The 21,712-nt window shown below is 33.7% G+C and overlaps 1 protein-coding gene across 2 annotated transcripts in view; it reads left to right on the forward strand.

Moving 5' to 3' along the window:
• The window catches only part of Dach1 (dachshund family transcription factor 1), a 390,369-nt gene that overhangs the window by 259,694 nt on the left and 108,963 nt on the right, over window positions 1-21,712 (forward strand). For both annotated transcript variants that reach the window (XM_028877172.2, XM_028877173.2), the window contains 2 exons: window positions 10,903-11,038; window positions 13,169-13,303. In XM_028877172.2, coding sequence (XP_028733005.1) covers window positions 10,903-11,038; window positions 13,169-13,303 — 271 coding nt within the window. The remainder of the gene's footprint in view (window positions 1-10,902; window positions 11,039-13,168; window positions 13,304-21,712) is intronic.

The following is a 21,712-nucleotide window of genomic DNA, read 5'->3' on the forward strand; positions in this document are numbered from 1 at the left end:
GGCCCTTGAACAGGAATGCTTTTTCATTTGTAATTGATATTTGTATGTGATTAAAAATAAAAAATATTACTATATCATGGATGAAAATTACATATATTGAATTTTTAGTTTCTACAAAGATATTTTGGGGCAGATATACTTACATTTCTTAAAATTTGTATAATGTCTATGACTGTTTTCATATACAAAGACAGTGTTGGGTAAAACTTGTTATCAGTGACTGAGAATGTTGTATTTCAATTGGTAGATTGCTTGCCTAGCATCACAGGAGTTACTCAGCTGACACATCACACACACACACACACACACACACACACACACACACACACACACATTCTCATGTGCACGCAAATGCACACACACACCTAGTGCTATCTGACCCTTAATGGAAAATACATTGTTTGTCTATCATTAGACATCTGATGCCTTAATTTCTTATGAATCCTCTATTCTTGTAGATTGTTGTGGCAGCTCAAAAGTAAATGAAATAAAATAAATAAACCCAAACACTGTAGAGACAGACAAAGGAAAAATTAAAATCATTGAGGTTTCAGAATTGGAAAAATTCAGTGTCAAGGGAAACGAAGCTAGCTGAAGCTTCTATAGCAATGGCTTTCTTATTGTAAGTGCAACCCTCAGTGAGACTCAGTGAAACAGCTGGCCAGTGGCAGCTAGTTTGGAAGACTGGAAGGGTTTAGACAGGCAAATGCAAAGAAAAACTGGGCAAACACTGCTTATAATTTTACCTTAAATCCATACGACCTATACACTTATAAACATAGTTTAAATTATTGTAGACTATATATGAGTCTATCATGTCAGTGAGGTCAATTTATTTTTACTGTCTACCATTCACAGAATATAAGGTGACAATTAATTGAGGTTTTTATGTTGTTTTAGTTACTTTTCTCACTGTTGTGATAAAATACCACACCATAGCCACTAAGAAAGAAAAGGGTCTCTTTTGGCAAACAGTTCAAGGGTAAATATGGCCATGGTAGAGAAGCCCTGGCAGGAAAGTCGAAGGAAGCTTATCTCCCTGTGATGAGTGCTACTGCTCAGCTTGCTCCTCTTTATTCAGACCAGAATCCAAACCCGGGCAATGGGACTGCTCATATTCAGGATAGGTCTTCGACTTCTATTAAACAAATCTAAGTACTTCCTCGCACACATTTCCAGAGGTTTGTTTCCATGGTGATTCTACATCCCTTCAAGTTTATAACCACGGTTAACCAATACATATATCATGCAATTCAGTTTCCTCTGTGGTTGAGAAACATTTTCTGATGGCTTCCCCATCTATGCGCACACACAAACACACACACACACACACACACACACACACACACACACACACACACACTGATGGTGCTTAATTTTAGCAAAATAAACATTGAGAATTACATTATTAAAATTCACCTATTAATCAAAATTAAAGTTGTACCTCAATTATTAATTAAAATTTTTTTTTAGAAGAAAGGTTTCCACTAATATATTTTGCTTTAGTCAATTAAAGATTTAAAGAGAGTGTGGTATCTCTGCTTCTAGACCTTGCATTCTAATTTTTTTATGGTAACTAATCAAGCATTTTGACTGATTTTTGGTGGTGCTTAGAAGGTGCGCTCTACCTCTATATAGTACTCTAGAAGTAAACTGATCAGGAATGAGACTCTGGACTTGGATATAAACCACAATTTGTACAACAATCTACAAATACAGCCACAAGTCCTAAGTTGGTTTTGTTTGTTTGTTTGTGTGATTGTTGGGAGGAGGGAGTCTGATTGATATATTTCTTAGAATGCTTCGAATATACACTGCTAAGTTAATTGTTTCTTAACCTATTTATATTAGAAATTTGTGTTTATATATTTTTTTTAAAATTATATTCTCGATTTAGAATCTATAGATATATTTAAAGGCTAATACCCCAAACTCTCTATTAGGCAGTTTATGCCGTTTTCGTATGATTTCTAAATTTTAGTTATTTTCCTTTATTATCTCAAATCATTAAGTGAAATAAGCAGTCTAAATCAAGAGATCAATTTCTTTTGTCATTATCAAGTTCTTTAATGGGATGAAATGCTTTGATGATTGACCTGCTATGGATTCTTTTAATGCATAACTTTAAGTTCTCTCAATGAATCACTGTTCTAACCACATTTTATTTAATACATATGTAGTGATATCAAGGATGTTAAGAAAAAGTTTCCCACTGAAATTTCTATGTATTCAGTGGATTTAAAATGGAGCCTGGAGTAGGACTTCTGGGCTTAGTGTTTTTTGCTGTCCTACCTCCTAGGCACATGCCAAGTTGTTTTACATCTATACAGTGTCTTCCTCTTCTATGTATGGGTGCCATAGTGACACGACTTAGATCAGGTATCATAACAAATAGATAACTGTTATAGTATTTGTAATTATTTGTGCAAGCAATGCCCAGAGCTTATGAGTATTTTTGTATTCTTTGAAAGTATTCTTAGTCATTAGACCTACAGGTTCCCAGGAGGTCCTGATCAGATTAGCCAAATATAGTCACAAGTCTGTTGTGAGATTCCTCTATCTTTCATTCCCTCTCTTTTTTTAAGCTATCTTCACCCTAAAAAATCCCTTTATCTCTTGTTCTCTTTTTTTTAAATAAATTATATTTACTTTAAAAAATATATAAAATATATAAAAATTGAATTCTTGCCAGGCAGTGGTGACACACGCCTTTAATTCCAGCACTCAGAAGGTAGAAACAGGGAGATATCTGAGTATGAGGCCAACCTGCTCTATACAGCAAGTTCCAGGACAGCCAGGGCTATGCAAAGTAACCCTGTCTTGAAACAACAAACAAAAAATTGGTTATTTGGAGTCCCGTTCATATTTAAAGAAAAGCAGAGTAAACAGAAAGAGAGGAAGTATTTTTCTTCCTTCTTTGTGTAAATGACACAGTAGGTTTATCAAATGATACTGAGGACAAATTTTATGATCATATAATTATTCTATCCAATAAATGAGTAAGTGACAATATCACCATATTATAAATCCTTTGAAGTGATTAATGTTGGGTGTGATTATCAGTGACTGTTGCTATCATAAAAGGCAGGTACAGTACTCTGCTGTTAAAGACATGTAACACTATCCATAAAATACACTTGTGGCCAAACAAACTTGAATGTATACTCCAGTCTAATTCTGTATGGACTCAAGAAAGAAAAGAACATGATTATCATTTCAACACATCAAAGCAACTCCAAATAAGAGGATTACAGTAGGTGTGGTCTCTTGGAACATACAATGTCCCTAACCAGATGAAAACCTCAGTGCATATATTTGCTGTGGAGTGAGATGCTGATAAACAGCATGAGAACCAGGTCCGAATTGACCCAATTCCTTTTCACTTTCTACATTTATACCTTTCTTTTGACCAGAATGGAAAAAGTTCAACCATCTGTTAGCTCACAACTGTATTTCCTGCCCTTGGGAAGCTTAGGCAGGAGGACTATGAGTTCCATTAAAGCCTAGGTTATATAGTAAGAACCGGCCTGAAAAGGGGCAACAATTGGTATTCATTTTTCATCAAGATAAATTATGACTTCCAAGTCAAGAGTATGATTTCATGTTTTGACTAATTTTATATTAACTATGCCCTATAAAACAATAAGCTTGCCAGAATTACCATATACATATGGAAGAAACAGACTTCTAGAATGAAGAAGTTGAAAAGCAATAGGAGAATAAAATTTAGATTATATTTCTAGACCCTGCTGTTTAAATTGAGTAAAATTGAATATTTCTTGTTTTGCATCACCAAAAACATATTTTTAAAGTGTCCCACACCTTCCATGGACCCTCATTGTAGGACATGAAAGTGATGGAGTTTTCAAATGGGAACCAATGTTTAGTTACTATAAGTATGTTGACACACAAAATGAAACAGTGTGAATGTGAGCAGCAGCAAAGTGAAGACTATGGGAGTATGAGATTTAGGTCATGTATTAATTAGAAGCACTGGCCACCTATGCCAATTTATAAATTAAGAAGTTTCAGAAAGATGTTATGTGACATTAGAAGTACCCGTTTATCTACTTCTATGTCATTCCCAAAGAAAAAATCTCTAACTGAAACAGAGATAAAGACTTTTATAAGGAGCGTGAAGGGAGTTAAATAGAAAGCTAAATTAATTAAAGCTCTGTGAAATAATCATTTAAGTAAACTAGTTGTAATTATTTACTCTTTCTCCGGGAATATAAACTTTTTTTGTGGTGGAAAGCAGGTAGGTACGACAGTGCAATTTTGAAAATATTCCATCAGTCATGGATGCAACAACCTGAATGCACTGGTTTTGATGTCCACCTTTGATTTTAAATTACCATAAGGAACAATACTTATTGTTCTGCACCAAATGTATGCAGGCTCCTCTTTGTAGTTCTTCTTATACCATTACTTTATGAGTTTGACCTTTCTACAGTGAAGGAGTACTCTTTTAAATTTTCATTAATTATTGTGGCAAGTATTATAAAGATGGAACATTGCAAAAAATAATCTTCCTCTCTGTTCTACCACAGGCCTATCTTAGAGGTTAAAAGGCATCAAACCAATGAAATTATAAATCCAGTTTACATAGTTTCCCCAAGACAGTGAACTACTTCTTTCCTATTATGTCTAAATAAAACTCATTATCTATTTTGTTTTAGTAATAATTACAGGGTTCTCATCGAAGCTATTCTTTACTGTCTCCAGTGTTCTCTGTCCTATAGAATACCCTGGAAAGGCAAGCATATAAATATGATAAAAGAATTAAGCTGTTGAAAAAAATAATTTATTGTGCAACAATGTATTCAATTCTTACTTGCTCAATGGATTTTGCTTTAATGAAATTCTTCAAAGAACAATACATCACTTTCTCAGGATTGAAATTATACATTAAGTGAAATGACTGAATATGTTGTGTCTCAATTTATAGAAAGTTTCAATTGAATAATTAAGCTTTTAAATCATAGAATTTGCATAAAATATTTTCTTTAAATAAAAGTACTATGTATTGTTGAAGAATTCTCTGTTTTTAAATCTAAAACTGCAGTAAAGTCAAATAAGGAAAGCCAATTAAATGCTTCAAGTGGTACAATTCCCCTAGTTTTAAACTATGCCTTATTTTATATTGAGGTTTATCAGTTTTTACTTAGTTTATTGTGTCATTTTTAGGGTATGTTGAATGGATAAAGGAGTAAGTAAATGATTCATGAGTTAAATAAATCAGCATAGTAGATTGTGACAAACATATTGAATAATAGGACATTTTTCTACTCATGAGAAAAATTTTTAAAGAAATAAAGAATGCTTTATATTGACGTGACCATTGCTGTTTCAGTTTATAAATAAGCACTTAGGTTTTGAGAATTAAATATCCATGAGGAAACATATTCCCATACTTTCCATTAGTACTTGCTATGAAACTTGTTATGTCATGAAATTCAGATTTATAAATGATCTTACAGAAATTGATTTATTTTTAAATTGTACTTATCGCTGTTAAACACATATAAACAAGTATCATTGCAAGTAAGCTCATTAAGATGATTGTTACAGGACATATTAAAATGTACTGGAAAGACTGTTGTCATGATTTGTAGAAGATACATTGGTTGATTTAGAAAATTCTATTTTAATAAAATTCAACTATTTTCCCAAGTACATATTATATATTTCTACATAAACAAAGTACTAACAATCTTATTGAATGGAAATTATATTTAAAACTTAGCCAAACTTGGAGACCCAGTCTGTCTAAATAAGGAGCTATTTTTATTGGCAATCATGGTTACAGGAGTAGACAGTCAGTTTTCTTCAGAGATGTGTTAACTGGGAGCCTCTGCATGTTCTAATGAATATTCTTATACCCAGTCACATAAAGGTAGTGCTAAGGGAACACTCAGTGGGTTTAAAAAATGCCAGGCAGTGGTGGCGTACACCTTTAATCACAGCACTCAGGAGGCAGAGCTAGGCAGATTTGTGAGTTCGAGGCCAGCCTTGTCTACAGAATGAGGTCCAGGACAGGAACCAAAACTACATAGAGAATGCCTGTCTTGAAAGATACAAATACACACACACACACACACACACACACACACACACAGAGAGAGAGAGAGAGAGAGAGAGAGAGAGAGAGAGAGAGAGAGAAAGGAAAACTGCTGAAAGGACAGGAAAAAAATGGAGGGGAGGAAAATGGTTGTAGGTCTTATCAAAACATATGCTTTGTATTATAAACAATGTTCTTTTAATTTTAAGAAATTAAAATTTACAAACAAGAAATCAATACTGAGTTGTATAAATTTTAGAAAGTTGATCTTATTGTGGATGCAACATAACTAAACTACATTTAATACATTAATACATCCTTACATTTTTATTAATTCTATTGTAAAATTTCAAACTCATATTCTATAATAAATATACAAATACTGCCAAATCAATATAAAATTTAACCATCAAATTTGCAGTTGCCAAATTTTGATTTGAGCCTTTATATCATTATAATTACATCACTTCTGTCCTTCACCTTTCTCAAACCTTACTATACACCCCTCTTTGATATCACATTCATGATCTCTTTAAATTGGTTTTTGTCACATACATATAAGTATACATGCTTATATTTCTAAAACTAACCTGCTCAGTCTGTTTTTTGTTTGTTTTGTTTTCTTTGTTGTTGATTTTTTTCTTGTTTTTTGAGATAAGGTTTCTCTGTGTTGTAGCATGAATCTTAAAAGTTCTTATTAATAAAATCAATCCTGAGGCCAGTTATTGGGGTAAAATGCTGGTAGATCAGAGAGACAGAACAAGCCACAGCTATCTCACCTTGCCAATTCCTCAGCTGGTCCTGTTTCCTCAGACTGGAAGCCTCTGAGTCCTCATCCAGAATGAATATCAGCTGAACTGTGTTGCTCCAAAGCCTGAAAGCTTAACCAGCCAAATGCTTAACCAGGCCAAATGCATAACCAGGCCAAATGCTTAACCACCCAAATGCTTCTAGTTTCTGGTCTCACACCTTATATACCTTTCTGCTTTCTACCACCACACCCTGGGATTAAAGGCTCTCTTTCTGGGATTAAAGGTGTGATGAGTCGCCATGCCTGTCTGTATCCTTGAACACATGGATTTCTGCCTCTGGAATGCTAGGAGTAAAGGTGTGTGCTACCACTACCTATCCCTTATGTTTAATATTGTGTCTGCTCTGTCTTTGACCCCAGATAAGTTTATTAGCATGCACAAAGTTTTGAGGAATACAATATCACCATAGTGTGTCATCTTGGTTGTCCTGGAACCCATTCTGTAGACCAGGCTGGCCTTGAACTCACAGAGATTTGCTTGCCTAAGTGCTGGGATTAAAGGCATATGCCACCACTGCCTGGCTAAACTGACAAGTCTGAGTACTGTTATTCTTGTGTTTTCAGTACTGACCATTTGGTATTGGAAAGCCAAGTGATGAGCTCTTCTCTGGGGAAGATTTTCTCCCACTTAGGAATCTTAGTTACCCGTAGTCTTTATTTAATGTTGAGGTCTTGCGCACTTTTCCCCTTCTGCTTTGGCATATCTACTGTTGTCATTGTTCAGCAAATGTTAGACAGTCAGGTTGGTGAGACTTGATGAGCTTAGCTTCTGTCATTGCTAGGTGACACAATCTCACAGCAACTTCCCTGATCCTCTGGCTCTTACACTCTTTCTGCCCCCTCTTCCACAGTGTTCTCTGAGCCTTAAGAAAAAAACAAGAGACAAACAAATGAAAAACCAATAATTCACATAAGCCTTTCTATAAATGTACACATATACCTTAAATGAAATTCTTCCATCTGGCAGACAATATTCTCTCTAAGAGCCAAAGAAAGGCTACCAATTAAAAACTCTAACAACAGACATGAGTAACACCATCTTTTAAATTATTGGTCAGCATTTCTCAAGAGACTCCTAAATGTACAGGCTATCACTATTGCTTTTTATTGCCCCCAGAGATGGAAAATTAAAAATCCTATTGCTTCACATATTATGCACTTCAGACACAGAGCTCAGAGGCCCCCTGAGCTGAAACTGACCTGAATGTTGCCTCCCTAAGGACTAGCTTTCATGGTACCAGAAGTTGCCATGCAAGCTTCCAAAGGAGGGAAGAAACCAACAATACTCCCCAGTTATGATGCCTATAAATATCAGCCACATGCTGTGTGTGTGTGTGTGTGTGTGTGTGTGTGTGTGTGTGTGTGTGTGTGTGTGTGTGTAGGGGTGTTTCACTGCCAAATTTTTCTTCAGTGATTTGTTTATCTTAATCTTTTACATGAAAGATTACTGAAGTTGAGTTGGAACATAAGTATCCTATATTCATCTAAATATCACTCAGTTTTTCTATTAGCAGAAATTAGAACACTCAATTCTTAGCATCTTATTAACTATGGTGACGGAAAATGCTATGGTATAATGATGCCTCTGACAGCTCTCCTTCAGTGCACTTTTATTGTTCTTTCCAAAAGCCAATCTGATGTAGACCTACTAAAAGCTCCTAAGGTTCAGCAAGCCATCATTACAGGAATTTCATAGCATTGTACCTAGACTAGAATACAGATGATGGTTTTCCTTTTGTTATTGTTTTTAATATTTCCAATACTGTTTGAACAGATAGGTTCCTTGCCTTGCAATTTCTGATGGGATTGGATCGTGTTCTTTAGGACACATATCGGGAATTATTTTATGATATGGATTTTTTTAAATAAAGCTGTATGTGTTGAAGATCTTCATTATTAATACAGATCATTGAAAAAAGTATGTGCAATAAAAGTTACTAGATTTGGCTTGCTACTTAAAAATACATATCTAACATGTATTTTTGTTATATATATATATATATATATATATATATATATATATATGTGTGTGTGTGTGTGTGTGTGTGTGTGTGTGTGTGTGTGTGTGTGTGTGTTTGCAAATGTCTAGGTAGGTATTATTTTCCTTTGTATCATAGAAAATAATAACCATAAATTTGTGGCTTAAATTATACAAGAAATTATTTCTGACATTTTTGGATTATAGAATTTCAAAATCAAAGTGTTCAGGCATCTGTTTCCCTGATATTCTGCTTCTCCAGAGCTCTCCCCGTAGCTGACAATTACTGGCATTCCTTGGTTTGCCGATGTATAATTTCAGTCTGGCCTCCTTCTTAACCAAAAATATCTATCCTTTATTACCACAGCATCTTGTAAAACTGCTAGCCAGAGAAGATTGGCAGCTTGTCCAGTGTAGTATAACCTGCTCTTGATCAACTACTACTGCACAAACCATCTTTCTCTATAACCTCATATTCCTAGAAACAAATGGTTCACACTTTCACATGTGTTTTCTTAGGTGTTGGACAGAGGTGGCTTACTTTGCCAACCAGAATATCTGGAAACAAATGTCAACCACAGGCATTTCTAAGATCTGATCATTTGGTTCTTACATGCAGGCAGATTGTAACCATCTAGTGACTGATAGGGTTTTGTGGCCAGAGCTGTGAATGTTGCTCTTTCCGACTGCAAGTACACAGGATTGAGCCTCCTTCTAGTTTTCTATTTAAATAAATCAAAATTTTTAAAAACATTATCTTCTCTAAGTTGAATTATATTTTAGAATATTTTCCTCTATTTGTATTTTTCTACTCAAATATCTGCATAATTCAACACCATTAAGCTATATTCTGCCATATATATATATATATATGCATGTATATATATATATATATAATTTTATATGAATGCTTGATTTTCTACATCTATGCCTGTGTAGAAATCTGTATTCCTGATGCTAGCAGAGGCACAAGGCAGATGTCTTATTCCCTGCAATTGAAATTACAGGTGATTGAAAGCTATGTCAATGATGGGAACCAAACCAAAATCTTCTGAAAGAGCCCCAATACTCATTCACCACTAAGCCCTCCTCTCTGGCATACCATTTGTTTTTAATGAGGAAGTTTTTTTCTGTACTCAAACATATGTATTGATTATTGTAGGGGCAGTTCATCAGTGCTTATGTCTGTTAATACCTAAGGACTAAAGTATTTTGTTGCTAAAAATATAAAGTGTTAGCTAATGGTTATTTTGTTAATCTGTAATCCCATGCATATTAGCGCATTATATGTATATAATGTCACATAACTCTAAGTAGCATGGCTACAGAGCTTGTTCAGACTGATGGGCATAGTAGTAGGCAAATGTCTTCCTATAATTGAGAGAGAAACATTATAATGAGATTCTCTGACATCCAAATGAACAGGAATGCCTAGAGAAAGGGGCCTAGGTAGTGAGATTTATTTGATTCATAGAAAGTAATGTCAATATTAAATAATATTCTGTTTCTATAGTGCATTAATTTTGACCATCATGTGTCTCGAGTGGTGTCACCCTGAAAGTGCTGTTAACAATCCTCTGATAATTTTTGGTCAGTTACATCCATAGTATGTGTGGTGAATGATGCCTATTGCCTTTAAAACAACTGCCCGGAACTCAGTCTTGCTTAGTTCTATCAACTCTTCTTTCTGAGGTGATCTTACTGGGATAATTTCAATTGTCCTCTATGACCTAATGTTTTCTCCAGGGAATGGATTAGTACTATTTGCCATGGCTGTATTGAGGTTCACCAATAAAATCACAGTTTACTACCTCACCTTTTTAAGAGTGTATGATATCACGAATTCAGATGACAACAGAGCTTAGAATTTGAAATTGGCTATATTTGAGATTTGCGGACCAGGTTAAATATTTCTTTTAGAGTGCTGGTGAAACACCATGGGTTTTTGAGGCAGTCCTCTTCTTATTTCTAATTGTATTAGGAAAAACCAAATTCATGCCCTCAAGCCTTAGCATATTGACCTCTTCTCTTCTTTCATTCTGTGCAATGCAGGAGCGTGTTCCCGACAGCCCCTCACCTGCCCCCTCTCTTGAGGAGGGCCGAAGGCCTGGCAGCCACCCATCATCCCACCGCAGCAGCAGCGTCTCCAGCTCCCCTGCACGGACCGAGAGTTCTTCCGACAGAATCCGTAGGTCTCATACGTGTACTTGTCACCATCTTAAGCTTTATTAGGTGCAGCTGGGCTTTCTAATCAAAATGCCCTCATTCCAAATAGATCTCAAATGTATCATGTACCGAAGCTCCCTAGCAATAGCCATTCCTCAAAATTATGTGTCCCAGTTTGGAATGCCATGAAGGATGATGCAGCATTAACAGGTTCTGCTATAACTGCCTCTCTTTGATACTACACATAAAGATTTGAGCTATGAAACAGAAAAAGTAAGTAATCTTCCAGATTAGTTTCTGAAGTACACAGCCAATTCCCAACTACCTAACATCTAAGTGCATCATTTATGGTTCATTCAATGGCATTTCTTCAATGGAAACTTTGACCACTTTTGAAATTCATCAGGCTTTAACATTCACCATTATTGAATAAAGATATTCCCAAATACAAACAACAGAAATAATTAAGCACAGTAAATTTGGAAAGTCTATTTCCTCATCACCTGATTAAAGAACCTTAATTTCAGAATTTGTGTCTGGAATAATCATCCTGTTATTATTAAATTTTGTAGTAGCTCTTAAATTTATTTTATATAAAAATATAATATTAAGTGTTGGATTTGGTAAAATGGCTCAGCAGCTAAGAGTCCTTGACACTGTTTTAGAGGACCAGAGTTTGTTTTCTAGCTCCCATATCAGATCACTACAGCTCCAAAAAAAAAAGGTTTAATTTCTACATAGAAGATATTTCTTCTATAAAATCACAGAAAAAAGTGATCCCAAACAAGATTTTAGCATTACTATTGTATTATTGTACAAACTATTGATATTTTCATATTTAATAAGTTTTTCAAATAATATTTTTAGAAGCAAGATGATTTTTCTTACCTGGTTCAAGAATAAACTAAAGATCACAAATCACAGTTAATATTTTTATCTCTGACTGTAGATGCTGAAATTCTTCCAAGATCCTTTTCAACACTGCCCCCCATTTATTACCTTAACATTGTGATCAACACAGACATTTGTTTTGCAGAATGCTCTTTTACATTGTTGTGATGTTCCTCATGGTTATACTTAGCTTTTGAATTTTTGCTCCGAACTACAGCTGAGATAGGGTATCAATGGAGAGTCATGAAAAGTGATAGAGAATATATACTGATGACGATGTCATTTGTTAATTTAAGGCTACAAACTGTTACCATTTGGAGATATTAAACACCTTGTGAAAGAATATGCTAGGATGATGTTCTCTATTATCCATAATAGTTTCGTCCCTCACTTATGAGTCACCAATAAAACTTAAAATAATTTAAAGGTTGGCTGTCAGTAGTAACTCTTAATACAATCCAATGACATTCATAAGAATCTCTATTCTTCTAGGAAAGTGAGGTTTTATACAATATATTTTCCTTCTCAAATTTTGCAAAATAAGCAAGATTCATTTTGTTTGACCAGTTCATTAAGTGAATTTGTTGAGTTAGTTCTGTGAATCCTGAGTGTTGAGTCATCTGAGTGACAACAGAGTTCGATCATTTCACTTGTGACAGATCACCACTAGAAGCTAGAGAAAGCCATTATTTTCCAATAATTTAGTAAATATTAATTGAATTTGAGTTGTTAAAGACTACTTTTTAGATAAATTTTGTGATTCTTATGACATGCCATATTCTGTGGAGTAGACTACAGTAAGGATTCTGAAACCATGATTTCAGTTCTTTAATTGTGGAAAACTATACTGGCTTTGTCAGGTCACTGGCGCATCACTCATTTTAACCTGACAGTGTTAAAGGGAACTTTATCACTGAGATCACAGTTTTTCAAAATTGGTGCAAATTATGTACTTATTTACTAAGGGGAGAACTTGATGCATAAGAATATAACCTCATCAGTAGTGGTTGCACTAATATGGACATTCCACAGTATTCTAACCCTAGAAAATTATTTGTTTTATGTGACAACAGATATAGTAAAGTGGTGATATTTCCAGTGTTTCTGTTTTTCCTATATAACTACCATTGGTTATAAATCTCCTAGTAATTTTAATAAGGGGTTATAATTTCAAAGATTGGGTATCATATGTTTATGTTATATTTTTTTTACCACAGTGTTATGATGTTGTTGTGTTTGTTCCTTGTTTCGCGGTTAACAGCTGTCCATCAGAATGGATTGTCCATGAACCAGATGCTGATGGGTTTATCACCAAATGTGCTTCCTGGTCCAAAGGAGGGAGATTTGGCTGGTCATGACATGGGGCATGAGTCAAAAAGAATTCACATTGAAAAAGGTAATTCATAATTTTGTACCCTTTCTTTTATTCTGGAAATGAAATATATCATCTATTTCTCCATCAGCAAAATAATACAAATATCTTAAATGTATATAATATTAGTAAAATATGAGCCCTGTTCAATCAAAGAAGTCTGAATGGAGACCTGCTACTTTCCTGTTACACAATGGTAGGTGACAATTTAATTTTTAGAACATATTTAAAAGAGAATTATATGTCCCAAATGTTAATTTTGTCTTTTTGTTGTCTTTTTTAATGTATTCAAAATCAAGGCCATTTTATTTTGCTTACCATGATAGAACATGAAAAGGATTCTTGAAAATATTTTCTGATTTAAAGACACATGATTATTAAGTCTTTTAGGATTCTGGAGTGAGTCTTTGCCAGCATATCAAAAGGTGTGGGAAGTAGGGGAAAATAGCCCCGTCCTTGAAGGGCCTGGCTGGAGGGAATCAGGATCTGAATTCCGTCTCCAGGACCCACACAAAAAACAGACAAGAAAGTGGTGTGCTTGTCATCTTACAGCTGGAAAGTTGAGACAAGAGGACTACAAGTGTTTCTGGCCAGCCTGCCTCAACTATTGGTGGGTTCTGATTCCTAGAGACAGATCCTGTCTCAAAATGAAGGGAGACAGTTCCTCAGGAAGGGAAAGAAAAACCTGAAGTCAACTTCCAGCCTCCATACATATATGCCACGTGCTACACAGACACACACACACACACACACACACAAACCCATGCATGCTCGTATGCACGCACTCGTGTACACATGCACACATGCGCGCGCACACACATTTCTCATCAGCAACAGCCTACAGTGTACAAAGATTCAGAAAGATTCAGGTTTCCTTCTGAAATTTTTTTATATTGATCTAAGTCATTCCTACCAACAAAGTTCTAGGAATGAACATTTGAATTTCCTATTACATGAGGAAATTTCATTAGGAAATTGAAATGTTACTTTGTTATGCATATTAAATACTTCTGCTAAAAATATAAGTATCTGTTTTCAAATAGCAAGTTGTGGGTTGTGATTACAGAAGCCTAGTTACTTTTTTTTCAACTTTCATTTACTATTTTTTTTTTATTTTTGAGATTATGTTATCATTGCGTCATTTTTCCTTTCCTTTTCCTGCTCCATACTTTCCTGTGCCATCTTGTTCTCTTTCAAATTTATGCTCGCTAGTTTGTTTTTTATATTAAATAAATATTTCAAATATTATACATATAGATTACCAGATTTCCCATTTTGACATAATATCAAATAACTATTTTATGACTAAGAATTGGCACTTTGAAACTGGGGTACTTTGAAACACACATTACCTGTCTAGCATACACAAGATGTGGGTTCAGTCTTCTCCATCAAATAAAAAGGAAAGAAATTATTTGTTATGTTAATAAAAGGTGATAGAACTAGATATTTAAGTACTTAAATACAAATACTTTTAAAAGAGATATTAAGTAAGCCCAGGAATACACTAAGAATGTTCATGAAATATTTTCCTAAAATGGATTACAGCTTTACTACTCCTTTGCGGATAAAAAATGTAAATATTTACAAATAACACTATCAGTTTTTTGGAACATCCACAGGAACTTAGTAAACTTCTCCATTTTTAAATTTACCATGTTAAAGTGAAGATACTATTGAGAAATAGCAGCATTAAGAAACTTTTTTTCATTTATTGTGTATTGTTATAGTATATTTACAAACTTAATAATATACCATTATAACTTTAGTGGTCTATAGTCCCAAGGACTCTACATTTCTAACTCTAATATTTCCATATGTTCTTCTTCAATATTAAAGAAAAGATGTATTATATATTTTTTCATTCATACTTAAAAACAGATTATACCACAGAATTATAAAAATTGACATAGGACATTATTATACAAAATTAAGTTTTTCAGTAACATTTTAATATAAGAATTAATTAGATGAGCAAAGCAATTATTTTATCCAGAGGTTTAGCAAAAGAGCAAATCTCTACAGAAAATAAGTGGCTAATTCTCAATTTTTCCATGGATCCTTTTTAGCAAGTTCAATGTAACAAGCTATGAGGAGACTCTAAATATGACTCAGCCAATGAGGGCACGACTTCACATCCTCAGGATCTGATTTGATCTCTGGAAACCGTATTACAGAAGGAGAGTACTGCTCCAGGAGTTTGTCCTCAGATCTACAGATACCTTCCTTGGCATGTACACACACATAGACACACAATACATTAATAAAATATAATTAAAAAGAGGCAGGTTTGGGAAGTTGATGGGTAATATACAATGAGCATCAATATATTAGGGATTAATTAATTTCAAGAACACTTTTGTCAAAGGCTGGGGATTGAAATATAAAATCTAGAGATGGAAATGAAGGAACAGTAAAGACACAACTAATCTCTTTGTGACAGCATTGAATCTCATTATAAAATTTGATGGAGAACTCTACAACCTTATGCTTCAGAATGATACACCTGTAACATCCATGAGTTAAGAGTTTAACTCAACTATGTATTTGTTGTTATAATTAACATGTTTAGTAACATGGAACGTTTTTTAAATGGCAGGTGTTGATCTTGGTCTCTCATTTTTCTTGTACATCCCTTACTCCACAAATTTACTCTGCCTTTTCCTGGAAAAATCTTTATTCATTAGTACACTTTCTCTTTTTATGTATAAACTCTGAGTCATCTAAACATTTACATTGATTATAAACAAACCAATTGACTAAGTACTTGTACTAATTAAAATTAGTACAAAGTTATCAAGAAAATACTAAGAAATAGAAGAGAGTGAAACCAAAGATGATGAATACGTTTTTTAAAGTTAATAGTAAAGTGAAAGTCAAGTATCTTTCCTTTGGAGGTATGCTTATGTATATAGCAATCTGATTATAGATATACATCCCACTTTACTGTTTTACTATTGTTATGTATCACAGTAGGGGTTTCTAAATTGTTTCTCTCTCAGAAGAAAGACCCTAACTAAATCCCAAGTGTATCCCAATATTTCATACACAATATTAGATATTTACCATTCTGACTGGAATATGAAACTATCATTGATTTCAAATCATGGAAATTTTAATAGATGTTGGTATAATTATAATGCTTTGTTTTGTGTTGCTCTTTCTCTTGGAAGAACTCTGTATCTCTTTCATCTACTTCTAGCATACTGAATTAATAGGAAATATTCATGGGCTTTCTAGATTGATAGAGTCTCCTAAATTAAAAATTGTTTTTTCCATGACTCCATTTATCATGTCCCTCACAATAGCCCTGAAACTTCCTTATTACTCATATCTGTACTGAACAAGTAACTTTATTTAGAAAAATATGTAGAAAAATTAATTATGTATTCATGTCATTTTTGGCTTGAACTTTTTATGTGTAATTTGCTTTTTAACAACTAAATCATTCAAAATGCAATAATTCTTAAGAAAACATTGATACTCTACTTAGATAGCAAAATTCATTTCCATGCCTGAAATAATTGTGATGTGAAGTCTTAATCATCAGCAACTTTTAAACATGTAATGTATCTCTTAAAATTAAAAACCTATTGACTATATTCTGTGATAAAAAAGTTACTATCAGTTCATTGTTCTGAAGCTTTTATAAACATTGGGTTTCAGAGAGCAAATAACTGAGTAGATGCTCTCATTCATTTTACTTTTAAATAAAGAACATTGTAATGGATTTATGAGCCTTGGGAATGTTTAATTAAAACACGTTTAAAATATAAAAAGGAAAAATGTTTTGTATCAGGAAGTATAGACATTTAAAACATGTGAAAATCCCAGGCATAAAGAAAAAAGTTTATTAAGATTATAAACTTTCATTGAGATCAAAGGTTTGTAAAATAAATGTGCTGAATAGAATTCTGATGCTGCAAATAAGAGTTAAAAATTGGTTACTGTGTCTTCTCAAAAAATTATTCTCTTATTAAAAATAATTTTAAAATAAAAAATAGATTATAACATAATTACATTATTCTTCCATCCCTTCTCTCCCTCCAAGCTTTCCTATACACTTCTCCTTGCTTGATCTATTTAAATTTGTGGCCTCTTTCAACAATAATTGTTGTTACAGTCATATGCATATATACATAGGCATTTGTATGTATATACATATATAGCCTAAATACATAAGTAGGCTCTGCTTCAGCTAACTTTTATAAATATCACAAGTTCTCTGGGATGGTCTGGGTTTAGAAACACCACGGATATTTTTCCTCTGAGTATAAATCAACCAACAGACGGCACTGCAGCGGCTTTGCACGGCTTTAGTTTTAGCATGATGACTAGAGGCAACATAGGAATGAAGACAAGACAGACACACAGAAACAGAAAAACTGAGATAAGGTGATCGTGACTCTCAGATGTAGAAGCCAGAAGCTCGGGGTGCTTTTTTTTTTTTTTTATATAGAGATGAACAGAGAGGCAACATTGTTGTATGAGCTAAATGAGGAAGTAGGGTTATTTCAGATAGACAAAGAGATTGTGTTATAATATATATATACAGCTGGACAAGCATGTAGGTTTATCTAACATTAGTACGAGCAGGCTCTATAATAAAGCCATCTTCAGGCTGTGAACAACTGTGAGGGTTAGCTACAGGGAACATTTTCTGCCCATACTATTGGCATTTACACAATGACCTATAGGAAGGATGCTTTTGCCAGAGGCTCACTAGGGGAAGACTATGTAGTTGGCTTTTTTTTTTTTTTGGTTTGTCAACCAGCTCCCAAATAAAGACATGGAGACTTATTAATTATGATTTCCGGGCCTTAGCTTAGTCTTATCCCACTAGCTCTTTTAACTTAATTTTTGTTTCTATTCTCCTATATTTTGCTTTTTTTCTTTCTTTCCTTCTGTATGTCATAGTTTCCTGCTTCCTCTGTGTCTCTTTTCCTTTCTTCCTGAGCCCTAATTCTTCCTCCTACTTACTCTCTCAGCCCAGAAGTTCTGCCTATACACACTATACCCTCCTCCCTCACTACTGGCCATTCAGTTTTTTATTAAACCCATCAGGTGACATAGGCAGGCAAGATAAAACAGCAACAAATCTTTAAATAATTCGATGCAACACATCTTTACATAGTTAAACAAATGCAACACATCTTTGCACAGTTAAACAAATATTTTGCAACAACTTTGAAATCTGATAGTGCATTAAGGTTCTTGACATGGCTGTGCATGTCACACAGCACACATCCGCTCAGGACATCACTTGCTCTCTACATTAGTGAATTTTTATCTTAGATTATTCTACTATTATGCAACTAATTAGTAAGTATGCATTATACTCCAAATGGGGAAAATAAGCATAATAGTTACATTTCTGCCCCTCCTCCTCTCTTCTCTGTCCCTTTCTCTCTCTTCCTCCTGTCCCTTCTCTACTTCCTTTCTTCTCAGTCCTTCCCTCTCTCCCTGTTCCTATCATAGTTAAAGCATTTCTTAACTTGTTTTCTCTTTTTCAAATATTCTTTCATCCACATAATGTGAATTATTTTTGTTTCTGAGAAATAGACTACTTTCTTTCATTGGTATCTTCTTCAAGACATCAGAATTTTAGAAGAAGGACAGATTTGAGGGGTGATGTTCAGGAGATTTCCATCAGGCCACAGAATATTTTCTTTGAAGTAAACTTTTGTCCAACACTTTTCAAGATTCCCTGTGTTTTATTTAGCACTATGAATTCGAGGAGAGAGTGTTAAATGCACCAACATTGATCACAACAGAGTCATATTTAAATCTTTCTTTAATAATTTATTCAGTGCATTAAGCTATCTATATCATTTTTTCAATAAAAATGGCTACAGAATGACTTTTCTTTCTTATCTCAAAATGTTTTAAAATTTTTCCATAATGTTAATCATTTTAAACAATGGAATTTTAAAGATTCTAATATTATTTTACTAAAGATTTCATCTTCAAAAATGGCTTTTTTCATTAAAAGGGTGTAATTAGTGTATATGGAGAATACACTAATTAATAGTAATATTACATAATAGTATATCAGAACTTGTATGGTCTAAAAGCTCCTTTTCAGTAGAATTCTCAGTGTTTTCCAAATATTAACATATATTTTAGTTTGTATTATGCACCCAGTGTTTGAGGTCCTGAATCAAATTCAAATCATAAAAACGTTACCCCCTGAACCATTCATTCTTCTGGTCCTACTTTTTATTATTTAGCCCCAGGTAATCTGGTGACTCTTGTCATACTGAGCATTTGTAATGCTGAAAATCATCTGTCAATAACAAGACATGATCTACTTTATTCCTTTCATTAGAGTCTTTTCTCCCAAATTTATGTATTCTCTATTTAGTTTTTTTAGTGTCCAATGAGTCCATTCAGTGATGCCTGTACATGAATTGGTATAGAACCACCAACTGTAGCATGGGTAGCTTCTTGGAGCCCACATTCCCGTAAAAAATTAGCACCCTCAGCAGCCATCAGTTGTGAATAATTCCTCAGTTATGCAAGTCCATCTTGAGTCATTTTCCTATCCAGACTGGGATTTAGACTGGCTTAATCTTCTGTATGTCTTGCACATGCAGTTCAAGTTACTGTAAGTCCTTTGTGTAACTATATGGTCATGCCCAGAAAATGTTTCTATGCAAATGACCACTACCTCCGGCTCTTATAAACTTTACACTCACTCTTCCTTGATGGTTGCTGGTCCTTGATAGAAAAGCTTTTGATACAGATGTCCCATTTAGAGTAGAGTACTCTATAGTCTTTTATTTTCTGCATGTTGATTGGTTGTGGGTCTGTGTATTAACTATATACTGCAAAAAATAGTCTCTCTTTTGAAGGATGAGTGAAGCACTAATCTATGGGGATAAAGATAAGTACTTAAAGTTTATTTTATTACTAGTTCATTCAACAGATTAATACTACTGGATTCTCCCTTATAACATAAGATCTAGCTAGACAATGATTTTGAAACCAGTTAATGGTATGAGGCATGGGTTTCATTTTGTTCAATAGGCTTTATATGCAACTGAAAAAAAGAATAAATATGATTGGTTGCTCCCATAACATAAATGCCACTACTGTGTAAATGGATGTATCTATTCACCTTAGCAAGGAAATATAAACAAGCTAGTTGCTCATCAATATATGGACAATGAAGAGATGGTTCATATACACAGTGGAATGTTACTTAGCTGTTATGAAATCCTCAGGTAAATAGTGGAGCTATAATAATCATTAATAGTGAGATAATCCAGAGCCAGAAAGACAAATGCTATGAATTCTCTTTCATATGTGAGTATTAGTACAGTATTAAGATACATGTTTTGAAATTTGAGTAGCAATAGATGGATGGAAACTAGTAAGTGGGATGTGAATAATATTTCTAAGGAAAGGGGAATGGAAGACAGGAAGTATGTAACAGGAAAATTAAAGTGGTTGGAGATGGGAGGGTATGGTAGAGGGGGAATATGGGGAAGATTAACAAACACTATGACCTAGGCAGAAAATAATTTGGCCAGTTAATAGTATCAGGTATTGATTTCATCTCATGCAGTGTGCTTTATATTCAACAAATGTGGTTGGAAGAAAATGATTACAAATATCATTATACTTATGTTTCAATGTTTGTGTGAGTTATTGTTGTATAAAATATAATATTTATAATATGCTTCATATATTTAAAAGTATATTCAAAATGTATTAAGTATTACCAAATACATATCATTGGTAAATAATAGGAAGTCTAGGTGATAGACATGGAAGAGATATATGTGAATATATTGAAAGTCAAAGGAGAACCTCTTTAATGGGTAGGATTGATGCCTTTGCACCTTTCACACATATTGTTAATGTAATGAAGTACAATTGACAGAGGTTTGGGTGTTCTAAAAATGTGTATTCATATGTTCACTATATTGTTTCTAAAAACACTATTATCATTTTATTATTATTATTATTATTATTATTATTATTATTATTATTATTATTTGGAGAATGCCTCAGGTGACATGGAGGTAGAAAGCAATTACTGATAAGTTAACATGCTAGTTTCAAATATAAATTTACTTTATTTGTGATTTATCAATCATTACAAAGTCTCATTTTTTTCAAGTAAGATTTTTTAAACAACTTATTGTTTTAATTAATGAACTAATAATTGATCTTTTTTTTTTGTTCAACACTTTGTTATAATAGTGCCTAAATGTCGATTCCTTTCTACTGTTTCTGTTTCTGGTTGACACTTTGCATGATCTGTCTTATGTGGAAGTGATCTACAGACGCTGTGCACATTTTTAAATACATACATTTTAGACTCACTCCACACTGCAATTTCATTTTGGAAATACTTAATTAATTAAATTAACTTTGTTTAGTAGAGCTCTAACTATTTTTATTTTGTACATTTTAATTTAGTAA

Source organism: Peromyscus leucopus, chromosome 9 (assembly GCF_004664715.2).
Source record: "Peromyscus leucopus breed LL Stock chromosome 9, UCI_PerLeu_2.1, whole genome shotgun sequence".
NCBI classification, from domain to species: Eukaryota; Metazoa; Chordata; class Mammalia; order Rodentia; family Cricetidae; genus Peromyscus; species Peromyscus leucopus.